At 37.7% G+C, this 23,074-nt stretch overlaps 1 protein-coding gene across 4 annotated transcripts in view; it reads right to left on the bottom strand.

Moving 5' to 3' along the window:
- The window catches only part of CDC42BPA (CDC42 binding protein kinase alpha), a 181,351-nt gene that overhangs the window by 32,542 nt on the left and 125,735 nt on the right, over window positions 1-23,074 (bottom strand). For all 4 annotated transcript variants that reach the window (XM_059467385.1, XM_059467384.1, XM_059467382.1 and 1 more), the window contains 8 exons: window positions 22,672-22,796; window positions 15,786-15,891; window positions 15,024-15,172; window positions 13,845-13,936; window positions 11,232-11,308; window positions 3,107-3,226; window positions 2,323-2,403; window positions 138-243 (listed from right to left, as the gene is read on the bottom strand). In XM_059467385.1, coding sequence (XP_059323368.1) covers window positions 138-243; window positions 2,323-2,403; window positions 3,107-3,226; window positions 11,232-11,308; window positions 13,845-13,936; window positions 15,024-15,172; window positions 15,786-15,891; window positions 22,672-22,796 — 856 coding nt within the window. The remainder of the gene's footprint in view (window positions 1-137; window positions 244-2,322; window positions 2,404-3,106; window positions 3,227-11,231; window positions 11,309-13,844; window positions 13,937-15,023; window positions 15,173-15,785; window positions 15,892-22,671; window positions 22,797-23,074) is intronic.

Raw genomic sequence — 23,074 nt, 5'->3', positions numbered from 1 at the left:
TAAAGACTGAAGCATGAGAATATACTGCTATTCAAAATATAAGCAGAAGACTCCTGCATCACCATACTACATTTCCTGTGCCATTTGCATCTGTAAGAACTTCAGTTCACACTTGTTGTGCTTTCCCAAGTGCTTACCTTCACAAGTACAGCCCTGTCGTATCAGACCAACCATCAGGGATGTGCACTGATTGCATTTTGTTGGTGTGTTGAAGGATTTCACTACAAACTGGTGAGCTTTAGGCTGTGAAATGAGCAGACAAGGATGTTAGCATCTGTAACACCTCTCAAGTACAGTTATTTCTTTCACAGACAAGAGAGCATAGGTGCATTTCAGCAGGCAGCTTGCTTGTGCTTGCTGAAATGAAATCTGTGCCAAAAAAAATTTCCTCATCACTGTGCCCACTGTTGATAACTTTAAGCATCTTCTGTAAACAAGGCCATGGAAACTGGACCCTGTGTCAGAACATGAGTTTGCTTCCATTGCAGATAGGAAAGCTGCCCAAGTGATTCTGTTACACTTTAGAAGTTGAAGGTGAATCATCATGTGCTGGGAGAGCACCTGACTGTCACCAGGTCAGCCCATAACAGTATTTTCTAAGCTGCAAGTTCTGTGCTCCTGTCAGGAGTACTGCCTTAGTTAAAAGAAAAAGAGCAGACTTTTTCAGAATTTCAGAAAGCCCTGACAGAGCCCCCTTTTATGGTGTTTAGCAGGGCCAATTCAGAACAGCCAATCTAAAGGGAAGAGCTGAAGTTGATAGATGAAGTTGATTTTGAAAGGGTTTCTCTTTTTTTATATTTCCTTGGGAACACAGAGTACATGAGTAAGTGGTTTCATTCTCTCCCTCTCCTCAAGGATGGCCATGCTGATGCTGCTATATAAAGGCTAAGGGCCCACAGAATGTGGCAGGATGACTCACAGATGGCCTTACATAAAATCCAGGAAGCTGCTTTGCTTTTCTTTAAAGAAACTCCCAGCAAATAACTGGGAGGTAATAATAAAGAAAGGCCAGAACATAGGGTCAATGCAAAGACTGTCCCAAAAAACCTCTAATGATGTATGTGATCTCAAACAAGACAATTTTGCAGATTACTTTGGAGAGTAGGTATGTTAAAATTTTACTCACTTTCCTGTTTTTCTGAGCATGGGATATCACAGCTAAGGGCTCAAACTTAGCCATATTTAATGACAGCTTTACTGTTAAAATGGCAGCATTCTGTCTACAGAATGTTCTGTTTTGAGACTTGCAGGGAAACAACACCCAGCTTTAAACACTGATGCAATCAAAAAATAAGAAGGTTCTTTAGGGGACATAATAAATTATAAAGCAAGTCATTACTTACTGAGCAAAATGTTTGCAAAAATTAAATTATGTAGACAGTACAGTCTGTTTCACATGATTCCAAGGACACTTCAAGTATTTTTTTAATTGATCTACTAAGATGCTGCTAACAGAGCACTGTCTGCTCAAAATTTCTAGCTTTCTTTTACACAAGTGAATCTTCTGCCACTTTGCAATTTATCAAAGCAGAGAAACAGATCTACTAGAAAGGCTTGCTTATTTCATTATTAGTTGCACAAAACCCTGTTATTTTTAAATATACAGAAGATTCCTAAACCATTGAGTCATTTTCAAAATTTTCATAAGATTTTTTTTCCTTTAAAGCCTGTATTTATTCTTCATTTGTTTGAATAGACAATCTCCTGGGAATTAGCATATACTGGCATGTTCAGCAACAGCAAAATGATTTGAACAACTAATGGAAAATCAATACTTATGAAGGTAAAAGCCAAAAGACAGGAAAATTGGAAATCTCTTCCTGTAGTGCTCACTCTACACTGCTTTAAAACAGGCAAATCTGTGGTTTTATTTTTAGGGATACTCTTTGCCTTTTCTCAAGAAGAAACATCTAATTAGCACACAGACATGCTAATCTGAGACTTTCCTGTATGTAAAGAGTAGAGAGGCATGTTGGTCAGCCACATGTCAGAAAACACTCTCTTCCTAGGATGGCACTTTGCTTTCTTCACATTCTACCTCATTTACCTCTTTCTGGTGTCCAAACTACTGGTTTTCATACCATCAAATGCCTGTGGAATTCCACATGCAGCTTGTCACACTCCATAATGTAAGAACCAAGGGTTTTAAATTTCAGAGAGCAACCAGCTTGCACATAAACACCCCACATATTCATCTCCTAAATGCCCTTCCAGGCAGCTCTGGGAAGATCAGTGTGATAAGCAGCTCTCCTGGAGCTGTAGCCCAGGAGTGCCACGTTGCCCTTGCTACACAGAAAGTGGGAATTCCTGACAAAAGGGTACCTTTGGTGCAGAGAGTCCCGAGCCAATGTAGGCTGTCCTCATGGTGGGCGTGTGAATGGAACGGGGAGGATGATCCGTAACCTGCACAGAGCCCCCAAAGATCAATCAGACACCAAGAACACACTACCAAAGAGAGCCTGGATAAAGGAAGAAGAGCAGGTTGTCCCACCCACCCCATTCCCCAGCATCCAAGCCATGAAACCAAACTGATTCATGCCAGGCTTAGAAAAACAAATCTTATTTCCCAGCAAGATTCATCTCCTAAATGTTAAAACCAACTTCACATTGTCTGAAATATCTGATTAGATATTTTCTAATACAAAATATTAGAAAACACATTTTTTTAAATCAGGGAAAGGGGATAAATTATTACATCAATGTATTGTTATAGTTGCAGAATCTGGCTAACATTTCATAATAACAAGACTTCCAGCAGGGCTTTAAAGTGCATTTTTACAAACTATATTCTAACAATCTTTCTGCCAACATTTCTTAAATTCATGACTGAGGATATGTTATGAAGAGAGACCATAACTAATAATTGATTCATAGTTCCCATTCCTATTCAATTACCCATATGTGAAAGGAAATACAACATTCCCCAAAACACAGTTCACCACTAGTGCAGAAGGCCATGACAAAATCTTAAACAGTCTTGCAGAAGAATGAGCTGCACCTTAAACAAAAGACTTGCAGTACTCATTTTTATACAAGTGAAACTGTTACTCCTAAAAAGAGGAAAAAAAAAAAAAAACTGGACAAATATCTTTCAACACTGAAGTACCTCAATTGGCTCAATCTCACTGGCTGTGGAAGGAGATCTTGATCTTGAATGGAGGTGAGACTTGCTATCTTCATCCCGTGATGGAGTATTAGACAATGTAAAATTCTCAACTGAATCAATCTAGGAGAACAATTCAAAAGAGGAAAAAAAAAAAAACAACAACCAAAGAAATAAATCAAAGACATCATTAAAAAAGAATTCTCAACTCTTACCAAAATAAGATATGGGAGCAGTAGAATTCCTAAGAGAGAACTGAGAGGATAAAAATTCAGTTTTAAGCAACTTCCTAATTAAAAGCAACAAAACGGAATGAAAACTGTTGCATGTAAACACGCCAAGGCTTCTGCTGAGAGGTGAGCACATGCATAAGAGCTGCTAGTTCAGGGCCCTGATAACCACTTGAAGACACTTGCAATTCAGCATTTTTCAAGGGTGAATGTTTTCTGAACACTACGGGGTTTTGTCCACTGGTAGCAAGGATTTGTTAGAAGTGAATTTCCACACAGCCCATGTAAATTCCCGCAAACATATTCAGAAGAAAACCAGGAGAAAAGGCAGAGCAGTGTGTATCCTGATAACTACATTCACAGAGAACTGAGGGGGTTTTGCACCCCATTTGAACTACAGAAACATCCTTACCAGGAACACAGATTCTTCTGGGGAATGTTTTCCTAGTCCTTGATATACAGAATGAAACTAAGCCCAACACAGAGCTACACTGAACAAGGCACACAGGTACAAAGAGGCATCCTGGGTAACAAGTTATCTTTTCTTAGTAAAGCTGAAAAAATCAGAGAAGGCAGGATTCTTCCTTGAAAACAAGACATCTCTGCAAAGTTTCCTATGTAAAATTATATTAGAAAAAAAAAAAAAGGTGAAAATGCTTTTTTCCCACTAATAATAAAAGTAAAAGCTGCAGGCCTGCAGAAGGCTTCATGGCATGCCTTGATTTTCTGGAGCAATGCTATCATCAGTTCTGCACTGCCAAGGATTTGCCTAGCTTGCAGGCAAACTAAAATATGCAGCCATGTTTACAGAAAGCATTTGAACATTCCAGTAGTTCTCATTGCATTTGCCACTGACAATACCAAGAATTCCACAAACTTTACTGCTTTTTGGGAATCAATTATATTGCCAAGCCAATTTTATACATGCACATACAGTCCTGTTCTTCAGGAGCTCAGTCATGGTAGCCAACAGGTGCAGTTGCTAGTTTTATTTTAATTTATCTTTTTTAATAGTGAGTTAAGTGTGATGGCTTCTAGTTTTACCAGAGAATGCTCATCAATTTAATCAACTTAGGCATGTTAACATGCCTGCAAGCACTTCTGAAATGAAAATGGGAAATTCTCATACTGGGATACACCTGTTTACTACACATAGATCATGTGTTTCAAGCATTCAGGCAAAAAGTAGCAGTAAAGTGAACATTTTGTGCTCAGATTTATCAGAAGCAAATAATAACTGAAAGCTTTATCCAGTATTAGAAACACTTATGCCTAAAGTAGTAAATCCTCAAACGCAACATGTTTCAATTATTTTAAACTTCTTTTTAATCCAGTCTGAACATGTGAAAACTTGGAGTCCACACAAAGACTGTTTAACCTTCAACAATTCTGCCTCCTCCCTAAAAAGGTTACTAAAAAATAAGCCCAGTGAGTAACTACAGGCAAATTTTTTCGTAGCAAGAGACACTCCTTTTTTCCTATAAGTTAAACCTGGAGATCTAATCTATCATTTCATAAATGTTTCCAGACACTCCAAGGGCTTTCCCTTTCAAAGCAGCATCTGCATACCAAAAAATTTTCATGGTGTCTGAAAAAATGTAGTACAAGCCCGTTATCAGTGATGGAACCTTTCTGGAACGTGCTACAAAACCTTTGTGGTTGAAGACAACTGCTGAAACAGTAACAAATGCATTTTCACTTTACTTACAAACATAAAAAGCCCACAAAACACACAGAACCTGATCCACCATTGCAGAAGGGAATTTAATCACCACCTTCAGGGCAGAAACAAGGGCTTTAAGCTGGATTGCTGCAGTGATCTTGGCGACCTGGCTTTCATGACAAGAACCAAGCACAAAAGCAACCTGACTCAACTATGGTCAATAGTTTATGAAGACCATGCCAGCATCTTTCAAACTGGTTTTAATCTAATCCCCTGGATTACCCAAAGCAGATTTCACTATTTCCTACCAAACTCCAAGAGTTTTGCTGTCTTCCACAGGACTGTGCAGGTCTGAGCCAAAGCTGGCCAGTGTTTAAACACATCTAGAGGAGAGAGAACTTCTCAACTGGAGGCACCACCAACAAAAACAACCTTGCCTGAGAGAGTCAGCAGTGTGCTTTGAACTGCATGGCTAAGGACATCATTAGAGCTGATGGGCATTGATGTTTGTTTATTGAACATTCAACAGAAATTCTGTCTATGCTTACTTATCCCTTCCACCACATCTTTATAAAACAACAGAAGTGGCAGTATGAGATTAAAATGGACATAGCTTAACTGGTAGGAATTCATCCTCACTGTGTCTGATAACATCTGTAAACCCTTAAAAATCCACCTTGATTTTTGAAACACCATAGACCTTTCCAGCTTAACCAGCTACAACACAACCATCTCTGTTTTCTTTGTATGAATTTCTCCTATCCTCCTTGATGCTCAATTTACTCAACTCCCCACCTCCTTTTTATCTTTATACTGTGATATTTTCTATCATTTGCTGTTATGTTCTCCCCAAATACCAAACTTTGACCTTCTATGGGCAATTCCCATGACTTAACACGTGCCTTCTGTTAAGGGCAAGGAAACAAACAGGCTCTCATTTGATGTTTGCTCATCTTCCCAACCTGCATCTGCCTGATCAGCTTCCATACAGAACTTTCACATTAAAATCAGGAAGTACCCAAAGCATCTTCTCCAGTTTAAGAGATATTCTGCTCATAGGACTGCCAAATGAAATAATCCAAAAGCTTTGAGCCCACGGCTGTAAAACAACAGAAAGCACAGCAGCAGCAGCAGCAAACAGCAGCAGCACAAGACATGCAGTGAGGTAAATACACAATCCATACATTAAACATAGGCATGGACAAAACAGGCAAAAAATGAAGGGCCACATAGAGTAAGACAGCCTCTTACACGTCTGCCTTTGTTAGCTGGAATACAGGAAGGAGAGCGCTTTAACAAAGAGAGGAGGAGAATATGTTACAAAACCAAACAGTGACACATACATCACCTCAGAATTCCTCACTCTATCTCCACAGGTAGTGCTTAGACACACACAAGCGTGTTCACTGTTACAAGGATTTTAAAAACAAGCTATTCTGGGCTAACAAGAAGGAAGAAACATTAAAAAAAAAAAAGGAACAGCTATTCCAAGTCAACAGTCTTACACTGGACAATAGCAGCAGAGCTGCAGACTACACTGCACCATTAATTTGCAGTTGGCATCTCTGTGCTTTGAACAAGATGAATAAAGTCATCTATTGGAGGCACAATATGTCCAATTTAAAGTATCATTATGAACCAGATTTACTCAATTATGAACATGCAGGTGAAGTCAAGGCTCTCACCACACACCACTATGACTTATTCTGTTCAATAATAAGAATTCAGAACACCATTTGTTATTCTGTGGCTACTTGCAGAGCTCAGATTTGTTTAGTCTAGCAAAGCCCATGGGGACTGCATGCGAGGACACATTGCAGGAGGACTTAAGAAATCTATTTCTAATGTGTTAGTAACAGGGCAAAATATAGAATTTTTGAGCATGACTGAAAAATAATTTTGACAAGGAAAAATGGGATTCCATTTTATTGCTATGAAATAACCACAAATTCATCCTTAAACAAAACAAGTTGACTGCTTCCCACAGCTAGTGGGATTCACAAAGATCCACCTGGCAAAGCAACAAACCCCAACAGTTCCACTGTCAGACACTTCTGGTGAACACAGGAGACTTAACACCCAGGCAGTGTCACTGAGGCAGGGGAGACAGCAGCAGGGTTTAGTTTCTTACACTCACTGGGGGGACTTCCCTCCCCACCCAGGCTGGAATTCAGGGACTGCAAACACACTCCTCCTCCCCTGTGTGCAGAGGACAGACCAGGATGGTTTCTGAACCTGTGGGGCTGTCACAGCCAGGAGGATTTAGGCACCAGTTCTGCCAACCTGACCCAGCATCTTTTCCAGGCAGGAACCAACAGTCAGTGCTGCTCATGTGAGTAGTGAGCTACCATTTTCTCCTCAGCATCTGCAGGCTACAGAGGCAGCAGGACGTCTATTTTTATTTCTCTCCAGCAGAAATTGCAAAACTACTGTTTTCCTCATTGGAAAAATGAGAATTAACTCCAGTCATTCAGACAGTGCTATAAATAGTTATGTTATTTGGATGGCAGACACACAAGACATACCCACCCTGGGAAACCCAGTGCAGTGTGCACATCTGTGTGCTGAACAGACTTCAGAGATCCTGCAAGGAATGCCTTGCAACTGCACCTGCACCTTATTTCACACACTGTCCTTCCTTAATGAGGCACAGTCTGAAGAAACAACCCAGGCCAACAGAAATACTTACTTGGGGTTCTTGGTTACAAGAGAGGCTTTCCTGAACCCCATGCAATATTGCAGCACTGACCTAAGGACTTCTAATTCTTCCTTGGCCTTACAAAGACCCCAATGAACCCTCAGAGTTCTCAGGTTTGACTGAGAAGTTAATTCTTCTGGAGATGCTGCAAGAAATGCTGCCCTTGAAGGTAAGCACTGCCAATAAGAGTCATTGGGAAGGGAATGGAGGTCACAGCCAGTGGGCAGGGAGTTTTAACAGCCTTATTTTAATTTAAGTCTATCTAATATATTGATACTAAACCAACTCAATGAGCTAAATCATAAATAACCATTCATTTAGATAATTCAGCCTATAAATTATGCTATGAATGAATCAAGTGATTGTGCAATAAATCAAAGATGCAGAACTGACTTTCAGAGCACAACTGAATGACATTACTTTTCATCTACTAACACAGATAACAGCTTTATATCTCTTTCTAACAAAGACAGAATGTCTTGTATTTCTCTGCAAGGTGCTCTTCCCATCTTTGAGCAGCCAACTCTACTTTTTCTGCAGCTTGGTCAGATGATCGAGATTTCTGCCTTGGTGTTAGAGACATGAGCCCCTGGCCAGCCCAGCCCAGAGATATCTTTTGTCCACTGCAACTGAGAAAAAAATCACTCCTGTTGGACTCAAATTGAAGATGGAACAGGAGAAGTTTGACTCCATGTGCAGGAAGCTAACTACAGGCAAAAAATATAAATATTAATATCTGAACCTTTACCCAAGTCTATAAGGTTTGCAAAGATCTGATCTGGGTGGGCCAATCAAGAAGAATTGCTATGAAAGGATGTATGCCAGCAGTTGAAAATGACTCACTTCCATAAAGAAAAAAACAAAATTGTCAAAATGCCTGTGGAAAAAATGCTGCCTTCTCAAAAAAAAAAAAAAAAAAAAACCAAAACAAACCCGAAAAACAAGTAACAATAAATAAGAAAAAAAGTACTGAAGTCCTTCAGAATTAACTAGAGAGCAACCAGGAAAATATCCATGTCCTAAGCTTCTCTTTGCAAAATAGAACATTATCAGTAACTGCCACATTTGTCCTTTATTTATCTTTTAATAGGGTTTAGGGGAATGTTTTAGATATTTTTAAAGATAAATTTCTGTTCAAGAACCTGCTGCTACAAACGAAGTGCTCCTAATACTCAGGTAACACAGAACATGTTTTCTTTAATCCAGATAAAGAATATAAATATTATTTGGTTTTTGTGGATTTACACAACAGGAAACTATCAGCACTATCAGCAAGCCAGAAGCTTTCTGTATGCTATACAAAAAAGCAGAGAAGTGCCTTCTATTATGCTACCATAGATGAACCTTGATATTTTGTCTGTGGTATAAACCTGATTTACAGAGAAAAAGCACCCAGAAGCATTTTTTCAGAGTATGTAAAAGGAAATAAAAGCAGCAGAAAAGGCCCATTTACCTCATCCTCTTTGCTACACCCTTCACAGCAGAGATTTCTCAAACAATATTAACTTGATCTACTTTCAATGCCAATGGGATTACACTGTGTTAAACACATTTGTATAAATATGTGTGAATGTATGGACATATAATATGTACAAACACATCTACGAGCACAGACAGACACACACACACACAATTATTCCTACAGAGCTGCAGTGGATGGAGCTCTACACACCTGGCTTTCAAAAATTTTATTAAAAATAACTTTCATGGGCCTACTACTTCAGTTTAGAAGAAATATAATGCAGTCAATTCTTAGCTTTTAACTCAATTCCCTTAGTATGCAATTAACTAGTGGGAATATTTAAACAGTTTAAATATTTTAAAGTCCTGACAGAAAACCTGCATATCAAATGACAGTAAAAAGTAGTAAGTTCACTTCAGTCATAATGAAAATGACTTTGCACAATTCAGGCTAAAAACCAGAAAAAAATTTATTTTAGCACACAGAAATTAACTGTATGGAAGGGAAACTTTTTAAGAGAAGTGATTGGAAAACTTATGGAAACAACACACGATAAAGGAATAATATGAAGCAAAAGAATTAAATACATAAATGTGCTGATGACTTTGGAACTGTTTTTTACAGGCCATATCAACAGACAAGGCTTAAAAGCAGCTTTTCCCCATCAGAAAAAACTGTTTGCAATTAAGAATTCTTCACCTGCACCTAAAGAAAGCATTTATTTCAAAACAAAACACCTACCCATATAAATAGGTATTAAAAGTGCTATTACAGAAATACTTTGTTCTCCACTGCATGTGCAGATTTTTTAAGTTGACTGCATTAATGTTTGAATATTCCAAATCAACCAAGTGATTTGTTATTGAGGGATTTACTGGGTTAAAGTCAGACTTACGTCATCCATAAAATCAATCAATGAGGATGAAGAGGAGGAAAAGGAATCCTATTTTAATGAACACAGCAGTAAAAAAAAAGAGAGAGAGAGAGAAAAGGATGAAGAAAACTGTTCAGTATAAATAAAAGTGCAAAAATAAAGAACTGTAAATAACCAGTGGCAGTAATAATTACCTCAGTATGTTTTCATTAATTGCCTTTCATAGACAATTAATTAATGTACTATCTGTAAAGAAACCAGTGTTTTTACAGCATTTAATAAAGTATTATTGCTATACTCTCAACAGGATTCTTATACTGAAAGTAATTTATAAGATAAATTATTACAAAGGAAATTTAAAAACTATGTTAATTGTGAGGACTTCAAGAGAGAACAATGAATTAGTGAATACATAATGAAAAGAGAATTTTGGGACAGCAGTAACAGCAGGGATTTATGCTCTTTCATAGCTAAATGTGATGATGTGGTATTTGCATCAGGAAAAACTGGGCAAACTTTAGATTAATGTCTAACTGTAAAGATGGTGCCTTGTATCCTCTGAATTCAGTTTGACCAATATTTCACCTCAGCTGTTCTTTTAAAAGAAAGATGATGCTTTGCTTACTGTTGATTAGAAAAGAAGATAATAAATCTATCATATTGTTTAATTCTTTTCCTGCCAGGCTTTCTACCTATTCTGGTCTTTTGTCTACAAGTGACAAAGGTATGAAACACATTCATTTTTTAAATAAAAGGATCTGTGGAGAGGAAATGAGTAACAATTATCTGGATTTAACAGATCTGTGTAAAAGAACAGATGATGAAAACAACCTAATAAACAGTACTAATGACTTAATGGGATACAATCAAGGATGATTTGGTATTTTCTTGTTTTTACCAAACCACTGCCTGCATTACTTAGCATTTTCTGAATACAAAGAAAAGCCATTTGAACAACTATACTTCTCATGTTCACTGCAAAATCAGGCAAATTTCTGCATTCAAGGTTTGAGACAGAATTCACTGTGAGTACAAGCATTCAAGAGAAGACAGCCAGCACTGTAAATGATAAATAATTATTATACACAAATATTATTGCCGCAATACAATTAAAATACAGGAGCAAACCCTCAGCAAATATGCACAGGACCTGCACACAACAGCAGTTCCACTGAGTGAGTTAGAATAGCTGTGCACTTACTTCAAATTGATCCAGAGCAGAGGTAGGCGCATTCAAAAATGCCAAGAAAGAATTCTGTGAGTCTTGGTGCTTTACACCTAGAAAACAGCAGCAGGTTTATAAGCTACAGAAAATAAGACCTTCTCATGGAGGACCTTTGCCTTGCTGAATCAGAATTTTGAGTGTCCACCTGAAGCACCTATGTGTTACGAAATAAGCTGCACATTTGGTTTATTTTCCAGAGTAAATGATTTTTTTAATGAACAAGCATCTGTTTAATCAACCTTTCCCAAGCTAGGATGTGTGTGGTGTGAGCTCCACGTGGAAACACACTCTGTGTCCATGTCTGTTACGCACAGGGCACTGGTTTGTAAGGTGCCCGTGTCCATCTGCACCACACGCTAACACAGCGGGTGCCACCCTGCCCTGGTGACACGTGGCATGTCCCACTGTGGTAGGACAGCTGGAGCCAAAAAAAGCATGGCATTTCAAACCAGATGGGTTCCTTGAGCCGTGCTCTGTGCCTGCCACCTCTCCCTGCTGAGTGCCCAGCAGCTGCACAGTCCTGGGGGAGGTTTCAGAGGCTTCTGTCACACACTGAAGCGATGGAGCAGGGACGCTGCATCCCCTGGAGCTGCAGGGGCTGCCACACCTCAGCTCTTACTTTAACTTGCTCCAACTGGTATTTTTTATTTCTTCTTCTTTTCTAATACAAGGTGCTGTGTGGGTGTTTATATTTCACAGATGTGTATGAACTCTGTTCTTCTCAGTGCTATAAACATGCTATATATGCACATACATATATGTATTTATTATGACCAGAGCCTGCAGGACTGTGTGCATCTCAAAACAATGATGCTATCAGAAGTCACCTATTTATTTTTAAAAATGTCAGTGTCTTGCTCTAATTAGCCATATCTGTATGTTCTAAATATAACCCACTGCAAATAAAGTTGCAAAAGACACTTTCCTCTTTAAAATATAAATACACTGAAATCACAGTAAAATACTAAAGCAAATTTTCAAACTACCACCAACTTTATGGAATACTCTCAGCAATCTTTTCCCCATCAGTTTGAATTTCTGAAATATATTTATAAACAGGAAAGGATTAGGTGCTATTGCAAATAATCCCTTCCTAGAAATCAATTTCCACAGACTGCAAGTTACTCTACCACTGTACCCTGACTACATTTGAATCTTCTATACAGTTCATAATTCAAACAGCAATATATTTCTTCTTTTAAGAGAAAACCAAATCAAAGGTAGTAATGATTTAGATTAAGGTGAATTTCTATCAGACTATTTGAATAATTGCAGCAGAATATTACTAATATAATTCTGTTAAGAAACATGACTAATGTTTCCTTGAACAGTACTTTTTTTGCTTGTTTCTTTTCAGCAAAGAGTAAAAGTTTATTTTACCAGAACAATAAGGTTTTAAACACTGGAAAAAATATATGGTAAAATATGAATTATAAATTCACAACATTATTTAACACAAAGGAAAATTTCAGAAGTCAAGTAACCATGCACAATATTTAAAACATATAAATGAAACCTAAACATGACAAAGTATTTTTGTCTCCAGGGAGATGCTATCAAGAGCTTCTCTCCAAGCACTTGGAGGAAAAATAATCCTGGTATCAGTGATAAGCATTAAGATGAGGGATTATCAATTCCCTAAGTCTTATTTGCTAACGGGAACCATTTGTTAATGCTCTGTATAGGTTTGAATTATTTTTACCAGTCAATCAGCACTGGAAGGCCTATATATAGGAGCTGAATGTAAACCCTAATACTTTATTGACCAACCAGCCATTAAGTTGGAAAAGCTGAGCAATATTTGACATCCCAATGCAGCAATTGTTGCCAGGGTATTTAAATTCTGGAGTTCACAGAACTACAGAAAATTAGGTAATTCCATTTGGCCTGAAAAATACTTCTTCCCATGTGCCTCATAAGACACAAATATTAGAGCTACTACAGAAACTGCAAAGAATCAGCCAAATCATTATTCAACTCTTAATGAACTTTTTTTTTCAATGCAGAATTACCAAAAACAGTCTCTTTTCCCAGCAACAATCCAAAATAGTATTGGACAGATGCAACAGTAACCCCAGAACATGCTCTTAATACCACAGCAAAGCACTCATGACCACACTGCTCACTCTGTGGCTGCAAAGTCTATCCATGGAGTTATCCCAGAAACAAATAAATGCTATGAATTCCTCTGCAGTTGTTTACTCTCTCTGCAGACAGGCCCAAAACACTCAGGGATGAACAACACTATGATTAGTATTGATATCTAAATACCTTCACCCATCATAAAGGAGAAAAGGTTACAATGATATCTATATTCTAACAGTTTTCTGGCAGTAAATCACTGTACACAGGGCAAATAAAAACAATGCAGCTTCAACTCAAATTGTACCTTACTGGTTCAAAGGCACCAACAAAACTGAGGCCTATTACAGGTGTTAAAAGTGCAAATGCAACTATTGTGGGTACATCTTGACACACAAGTGTTGTGCCCACATGTTGGTGTCATATTTTAGTTTCAAGGTGACACTTGATTGATCAGATGCACCCACCAGTGTGACACACTATTTACTTGGATATCAGTTGCCATACCCTTTTCTGATCTAAGCTCTTCTGTCTCCTTTTTCAGCCTTTCGATGTCTGCCAAAAGCTCCATGTTCTTCTTCTCAGATTCTTGCAATTTACTTCAAAAGAACACAAAAAAGTGTATGTAAGTATTGAGAACCCAAGATACAAGTCACTCTTGTTCCTGATGTCTTCAAACACCTGAATAAATCTACTGGGACCTGTTCAGTTTACAGAAAAAAGCCATTTATCTATTCAATAGGTTCATGTTTTTCATGTTTCTAATTTCTAAGTAATTGAATGAGCTTGTATGCATGTGAATGAGAAAAAAAGACTGTATGTATTTTTATGTTTTAGAAAGTTCTGTTTTTCATTAAAATTTATTTGCTAATTAAGTACCTGTGATAGTAATAGATTCAGCTGAACTATTTTTTTTTCTCAGTTCCTTTACAGTTAGTTGTTTCAGTGCTTTCTGACTCACAGCTGAGAGGTAATTCTACTCTGCAATTTCAGCACATTTCTCATTCTTGTCTGTCAAAGCAAACACTGGTTCTCCTGTTCTTATAGAACTTCCAATGCTGCCTGTCATCACATTACCTGGCCTGAAAAACATTCAAGGCAGGTGCACCAGATGTTCCCATTTTACAGGTAACACACATGGATCTCAGCTCTGTCCTACTGCTTTCCTAAAGCTGCAAAACCCAGCAGTGCTGAAGCTGGACACCTACCAACCTGTTTCAGGCATTACACAACTCAGAATAAATTCTGTTGGGGGGGTGGTGAGGTAGAAGTGAGAAAGAGAGAAGTGTGAGGAAGGAATAAAAGAATTCCTTATAGTCCATTAACTATTATTACTTCTTCCTGTGCAAATCAGTATGCAATAATTAATTTTAGTCAGCTAACCCAGTGCAGCTATCAGCAGAATGAAAAACAATATACTCTAAGACACAAACCCAAACTATGGATTTGGATTTGTTATCACAACTAGGAGAGATCACATTATTAAAAGAGAATGTGTTCCATCTGAAAGTCTTCAAGATCTCAGCTTTCCCCAGGAAGAGCTCAGCTGTTCAAACAATGAAGAGAGACGGGTTTTTTTCTCATCTGGGTGATCAAATTTCCCAGACAAGGCTGATAAAACAATGATTTGATGACATTTCCTGGGAGGTATTGAAGTAAATTTGCATGAGAACAATTGAGTCTTACCACTCTGTAGAGATGCAGGAAGCTTTGACTTTGTTCAGCTCATCCTGAATAGCCTGTTTGGCTCGGATTTCAGCATCGAGAGCAGACTGGAGCTCCAGCCTTGCAGACATGTCCAGCTTTGCAAAGCGCCTCATCTTCCAGGGCATGTCCTAGGAAAGAACCAGCAAATCAGATTAGAAAGACTAAGAGGAAAGGAAATTGAATATGAGCAATGTAACTACCTTCAACAACTTCATTTCCCAGTCTATTATGCCCTTCATCCAAGAGTACATTAATTGCAAAATAATCTAAAATTAAGAGTAGTGTTACCAGTAGTATTTCTGAACTCAAGTAACAAATTTTATGGTTTATGCTGATCTCACAAGCAAAGAGATTTTTTGAACTCTGGTTTTGATGTGCCTCAATTCAGATGACAGCTACAAAGGACATCCAAGTGTTCACTTGTTTCACAAGTGAAAGACTTGAAGGTTTTCGTGAACAAAAGCATGATTTCCTTCAACAAATTCATATCTGATTATAAAGTAGCTACTTCAACTGTAACATAGATAAAATCACATTACAAAGATCTTGGTGTTTAATTAATTGATAAACAATAAATCTGGTATTCAGTAATTCAGAAGCTCTAGGAAAGTTTAACTTTCAATTAACATAGACTCTACAGACAGATTATTGCTGCAGCTGAAATTGAAAATCAGTGCTTTGTTCAAACAAAAAACCTTCTGACATATAGAAGTAAATGTATAAAATGTATAAAAGTCTTACTGTAGCTCTTGCTCCCAAACTGGAGTTCCTCAGGGCTTCCAGCTCTTCTGTCATTTTAGAGGCCAAGGCTTGAAGATAACCTCGAGCATCTTTTTCATCACTTACCCTAAATGATTACATAAGAAAAAATAAGATGTTTTAACCAAAGAATCTAAAGAAAAAACAGAAGTCTCTTCAACAAACCAACAACCAGAAACAGATAATGCAGAATACAAAAAGAAACATTAAAAAAAGAGTAAAAACAACAACAACAAAAGCCCAAACAGAAAACCACACAGAATCAATTCTTTGCTGCTTTGTGTAGTTCCAGTAAACAATATGCATCACTAAGACAAAGACTGAAAATTAAAGTAATACCCATCATCTACCTGAAATTGACACTCTGAGGAAGAAATCTTTCAACCTATTTTTAGGGAGTAAATTAAGACAAAATTCACAACCAATAATTAACAATTATTGTCCAGAAAATATTGGAATTCGTGGTTAACTTTACTGAATCAACTGACTATGAGAACTAGCAGTGGAACAGTGATGCTACTTCAAGAAGTGCTAATTAAACAGGGAGAGTCTACTTTTAATAGTATTAAACAGCATAAGCCAGAAGATGCTTTCTCATCCACCAAGCTTGTTTTCTATCCAGACATGTTTTCTGAGTGTAAAGACAACAAGAAGGAGACATGCCTGTTTTTCAGATTCTTTGATCATCAGTTACAAAGAAAGAACAACAACTTTCTGTGATTAATCACAACAGAAGGTTCCTTCTTCACTTTGCCTCAGGTGTTAACATAGAAAAGAAAGTTGCTAAAAAAATTAACTCACTGAAACGAAGTAACTTATGAAAAACCTAAAACAAACAAACAGAGAAAAAAACCAACACCATCCCTCCCACCTCATTTCCTTACATGCCTGGCTCTGAACACGTTCATTTTGCCCACAGAGGAGCAATCCCAGTTCTGCACCACCAGGCCCTATGCAAGTTCCTGAGCTGTAGGGCAATACCACAGCTCGATCACAGTTCAGTCTTATCAACACCAAACACTGAAATGTTTAGGATCTGCTCAAATACTGAACCTCAAATAGCTTTAAATAAAATATACTGAAGTGGGAACATATTTTTTCTGTTTTATGAGAATTAACTTATCCTTGCTTCCTGATCTTTAAAAGTAACTCTAACCCTAAGTTTGTTGGACTGGAGATGAGAGATCTCCAGGTGGTTGATGGTGTCTTGCAGTGACCTTCCAGCAGGAACTGATTCCCCCTTTGTGCCTACAAGGCAATGTAAGTTTTTCTGGTTGATACTACAGGGTTCACACACACACAGAGAACATGGAAATGGTGCTCCTTGCAAGTTTACCATTAATTATAAAAGTTTCAACACAGATTTACAGATAGGTGCCAGGAGGCAAGGAAGACATGGAGCACACACTCTGAACTGTCATGGGCCAGGGAGGAACTGAAGAGCTTTCCCACAGTGGCCTAAGGACAAGATCACATCATGAAAGCAACAGGCTAAATATCTGCAGGTTGTGGTGACCTTTGGGTGTGCAGTTTGAGGTTTATTTAAGGAAGACAGACTGCTGTAATACAGAGGAGCCAAAAGCAAAATTAGCAACCATTTTCCACAAATCTCACACCTGACATGAAAACACAGGCATTTATTGGGCCTTCATTTCTTTGTCTCCTGCTTATAATTTAGTTCAAGTAGCAGGGAGGAGTCCAGGGAAACCCTACATGTCCTGACTATGAAAAGTCAGTGAGAGTTTTTATGTTAATGAGTCACTGTTTTCCCCAAGGTACATCAGAACTCAATGGAAGTCACATACCAACTTCTTTTCCCATAACATTTTGGATGACACATTTTGACAATCTGATAAAGCTAATCTGAGCCTACACAAACCACTTAGGCTGTAACAGTGGGCAAAAGATGCGAGAAGTACCTAAAGATGCTTTTTGGAGGTAGTGGTTCATAATTAAATACACTATAAAAAGAAAAAAGCTTAAGTAGAAATAAAAAGAACGTGAGGCTCTCAAGGTAAGAGTAAGTTTTCCTGATGTACGAGGAGGGAAAGAGATTTAGAAATCAGCATCTAATTTTCTCTATTTTTAATGACACATAAAATCTTTGTAGAAAAAAAGGGTCCAATTTCTATGTCCAATTTTATGATGTCACAGATCCTTCCTGATGGAAGGTGAGGAAACACTTCGGTTATTTGATTTAGGGTGCACAGAGCCCTCAGGCTTCAAATGCTGGAAAGCTGCTCATGAAAAAAACCTCCAAAAAGATGTTCCACAGACAAGCAGAAATCTAGAAAATGAAAATATAAAGTAAATATTAATAAATATCTGTACCGAATTCAAGGGAACTCCTCAAGCTCTGCAAATTAAAGCAGTACCATTGGGAACTGAGGTGGTTTTGTTGTCCACTAGATGGCAAAATTTTCTCAATAATGGCATGTGTTATTAAACATGTGGACCCAAGACCCCTTGGAGCTTATTTGTTACTGTTTTGCTGGGTTGTTCCACTTGGTAGGCTTTAAAAATTAAAATTAAAGTAAAAAAGTGCAAGAATGGCAAATTAACTCTGACTAATGTTGTTCTCCTTGTGCTCATTTTGACAGAGAGCCCTGACAAGCACAGCAAGAGACCAAAGGAAGATGATGTCTTCAGGTTCCACCCAGTCACTTCTTTCTTTACTGAAAATTTGGTTTAACTGTTCTGTTTTCAATGTAATTGCCCTTGCAAATTTAGTTCCTCAATGCGAAGAACCCAGAAGAGCAATATGGTACAAATTCCTGTAAAATTAAATTTAACTTTTTGGCTGGAGCCAACATCCTGAGAACCCTCCCATAACCACTGGCTGCTACCTGTATGGTGTTTGTCAGGATGCTCAGGAAGTTACAATACAAAATGGACACAGAGGAATAAAGAATTTTGCTCAACAGAAGTGGTCTTAAAGCCCTGGTGTTTTACACCAAGCTCTGTTTAACCTGATTTAAAAATCCCAAGGAAATCTGACAGTCATGACTCCTCTAGTCTCTCAATGCTTTTAAATTTCTGTTGTTGTACCAGTATGCTCAAGGTCTCCAACTTAATTTTTAATTTTTCCCCTGGTGTCTCCAATAAAATCTGTTTTTTAAAAATACCTCTCTAAAGATTTTTAACACTTCCTTCTGCTCCCAAGCCCTGAAATTTCACCCTGCCCTCCAGAATTTCTATTTTAGAGATAATTAACTTCTGACTATTTGTAACTCAAGCATAGCACATCTCAGAATTTTACATGATTTGAGTTTCTCAACAGTTGAAGATGCACAGAATTTTTGCTGTATTTTGTTCACAATTTGTGTGTGGGTTGTTTTTGGTTTTTTTTCTGAGAGCAAACAGATTTTAAAACAACCAAAAAACTCCAACCCAAATCTTGGGGCTTTTGTAGGTTTGATTTAGTTTAGAAGTGTTGGGAGGGGGCAGTTGGTACTTTTTTCTTTCTCCTTTTGATAGTGGTTTTGTGTTGGGGTTTTTTTCAATGAGGTCAATTAAGATAAAACCAACAACAGCACAAAATATCTTGGTGATAAGGAAAATATTAGCTAAATATTCTGGTAAACAACTGAGACAGCTGAATCTAAGCCTAACATCCTCTCTATAGGTAAAACTGGTAGGATTCAGCTCATCCACATAAACATAATCAAGGACACAGAATTATCCATCTGATATGAGTTGTGTAGGTTTCCTTTTCAACCTGTGGTGAGAGAACCAAACCTCTAGAGTAGAATGGGAATAAATGGGATTTATTGAGTTGTCTACCTTAGGACTTGTACAACTAGGTTAGATTAATCCCTCCCAAGTCAGGATTCTTGCCAAGTACACTGGGAATCTCTATCAAGATTTCCAGTGACCTCCTTTCTGCACGGCACAGAATATTTAAAATATTCCTTTGTCAAGTGACTGCATTAACCTCCAGTGCAATTAATCTCTTTCCCATCTCCCACAGGAAAATTTATAGCCCACTATAAAAGCCTCAATATTTCTTACTCTTGTCAAGGAATGATGAGTGATTTGGCTAATATAAACTCGTCAATATAATAGCTCCATTAAGGCTGAATGATCCGTGAGGGTCTGTTGAGCCCATAATAGAATTTGCAGTGAAAGTCTGATTCAAGTGTTTATATTAAAATATTGCCTTGTTTATGGTATCTTGAGAGAGCAACAGCAAGATTAAAAGGTTTGCATACATTATTCCTAAAGATGCAATATTGCTGAGTAAGAAAGCAGGGAAAAGCTAAAGGGAACGCGATAAGCCATTAAAATTACTCACAAGTTACACAATCTGTGAGAAATAGCAATTTAGAAGAGCCCCAGGAACCATGAAGAAAGTGACAAATCTTAACCATCCAAAGTGTGAATTTAAAGGAATTTCCTGAGAGGTATACTTTGGATGACAAAGCATTTAAAATAATTTAGGGGCTTCTTGGGCTTGTGTTACCCCAGCCAGGGCTAAAAGAAGTCTCTTGAACTACTACAGGCTGCTGAGCAAACTGTTTACAAACCCAGTAACTGATTCCTTCTGCTGCCTCCTATCCTTTCTGGAAATTATTCACCTAAAGCACATATTTTAATGCAATATTGTGTGAGCAATCCATTAAGTTTTGAAGAGGGAGCCCACAAATTCTCCCCTACTTTGCTAGCACCAAGACATTCCATTGTCACACTGCAGTTGTGGACAGGTACAGACTTGAATTGCATGTTCCTATGAGGAAAACACAGGCTTGTGAGTGATTAAACAAGACTAGTTTTCTCCAAAATTAGGTGGAGGTTTTTTTCATTTAAAATATTTATCATTATAATAGATGCCTAAATACTTCATATAGCAGCCATGGTCCCCAGAGAAGGGCCTAGTTTCAGTGGTGAATTCTAAGAAAGCAGATGGACATGACTAGATTATCTGAGTAACACATGGAAAAATCTAAACATAACAAGGAAAAAATGTGACCTAAGATAAGGCCTCACATAGCTGAAAAAATTTAACATAAGCAGAGAAAAGTATGGAGGGAAAACTGAGATGTGTTTAGTGATGAAAAACTGGAACCAAGCCAGACTTTTCAAATTCCCTTAAAGTTTGCCCTCGGTACTTTCTATTTTTTCCTTTTCACATAATTTTTTAATTTTTAGTTCTGTACTATTTAGAAGACACTATGTTATCATAAGGGATCAGTAAAACGATGCTTGTCATTCAGAAAGTTGTCTTGCATGTTCCTGATCTTCAGAGATAATAAAAAACCGAAGCCCTAACCCTTTTACCCTTTACCATGACATCCCTAACATGAAAAATGCTTTATCATTTGCCTGAACCATATCAGTAATACATCTTAAAATATTAAACACTCTCATAAAGTAAAGGAGAAGGTACATTCTTAATGGCTGTTGGTATATTTTTATATTGCATTAAGTGGAACAATCCACAATTAATTCTGATTTGTCTTTTCATATAACTGCCAAGTTATATAAGTTTTCACATGTAAATCTGAAAAATTGGGTTTGATTACCTAGGTGCAATATGACAGATAAGCACTACCTTAAAGCAATAAGGAATGTGAAATTACAGACTTGTCTCACTTGTTATCTTGATTTTTTTTTCCTGAATAAACATTTTGAATTGGCCAGAAATTAAAAGCTGTTTAAACTACCAGTTAAATATTTTTTTTAAAAAAATTTTGTGACTCAGGTTGTCCACTACTATCACCCTTATGAGAGAAAAAATTTAAAAGGAACGCACACACAAAGTGGACCCTTTACATTTTTTTTCGCTTCTGCTACAAATACAATGCCTTGAGACAAACTGGATTTCATAACACATATCAGTATTACATACTTTTATGCAACAAATATTGTTTAAAACACACTGGAAACCCAGAGCATTGGCCCTTATGCCTTGTTATATATTCACATGGCACTATTGAAAAGCCAAACTTTGGCTATACCTGGACAACAAAACTGAAGTAACAGGACAACAATACCAAACTAGGTTTCTCCAAAATAATGTTTCCCATTCTTGCCTGGGCACAACAAATTAGATTTTTTTTTTTCACTAAAACAGGAAAAACAGGGGGAGGGAATAATCAATCAGTAACAGAAAAACACTAGTATATCATGAGGAAGTCTTCCTAGAAGTGGAAGTAAAATGTCTGAATGTAAATTGGTTTTGTAGATGTGAAACACTGCAATGGACCATTAAAGGTGAGGAGAGATAAACAGGCATGAAGAGGAAAAATAAAGATAGATGAAAAACTCAGAATACACAATCTTTTTCTCTTAGTAGTTTCAACCTTTTTTTCTTCTCTTTAATTTAATAGAATTGGACAGAAGACTCTATAAAGATAACATCATTATTTAGCAGAAGTACCATTACAAACATCACTTGACTGGATTTGTGGTACAGTCTCAAATACTCTCCTTGTAAAAAAAAAAAATCACATAAAAGTTGCACTGTATTTGTTTCATTCTGCCACATGCCAAGCAGATGAAGGAAATTAAAGCTGAGACACAAACACTCAGCCACTGCTTTTCCCAGGCTTGCTCCCTCTCGGAGGCGTGAGCTCAGCACATGATTCCTTTCAGCATTCTTCCACAGCCACAAGCCACACCCAAAGGCCATGATTCCTCTGCACTTTGAAAAGCTCTATTTGGTGAGACACTTTCACTCTTTAAGGAGGAACACAATTTTCTGGATTTGTATGTTAATAAAATCTCAGCCAAAACCCCAGCAGAATCCCAGACGGGCGCGAGGTTTCACCTCAGCCCTTCCAAGTGCAATGTGCAAAGACAAGAACTCAGCACCAGCCCCACCACACGCTGAGGGGTTTCTGTCATGCCAGGAGAGCAGAGCACTCACCACTGGATGATCTCAGTGATTTGGGCCTCCCAGTGAGCCACAGACTCCTTCTTATCAGCCAGGTCTCTCATCTCTTCCTCCAGCTGCCGATTATTCATACTCAGCCTCTCAAACATCGTGGTGAGCTGAAGGAGAATTTAAACAACTCCTTAAAAGTGTAAACTGCTGTGACTCTATCTCTGTGCAGACTCAAAACCGCGTGCTCCCCTCTCCCACACCTTGCATCTGCTTTATAAAACAGTACTGGTCATAACAATAAACATAATGTAACATTAAAAACCAGAATATTTTCTTGTATAACCTTCTATAAGAATCTCTTCTTGTATAACCTTAGCTGTACTGAAGGGCCACTTTTAAGGACTTGAACAACATTTTTACTCTATCAATTTAATGAGTTTTCTGA

The sequence above is a fragment of the Ammospiza nelsoni genome, chromosome 3, assembly GCF_027579445.1.
Source record: "Ammospiza nelsoni isolate bAmmNel1 chromosome 3, bAmmNel1.pri, whole genome shotgun sequence".
NCBI classification, from domain to species: domain Eukaryota; kingdom Metazoa; phylum Chordata; class Aves; order Passeriformes; family Passerellidae; genus Ammospiza; species Ammospiza nelsoni.
Note: the sequence above shows the minus strand (reverse complement) of the source record. Positions and strands in the feature narration are given on the sequence as shown.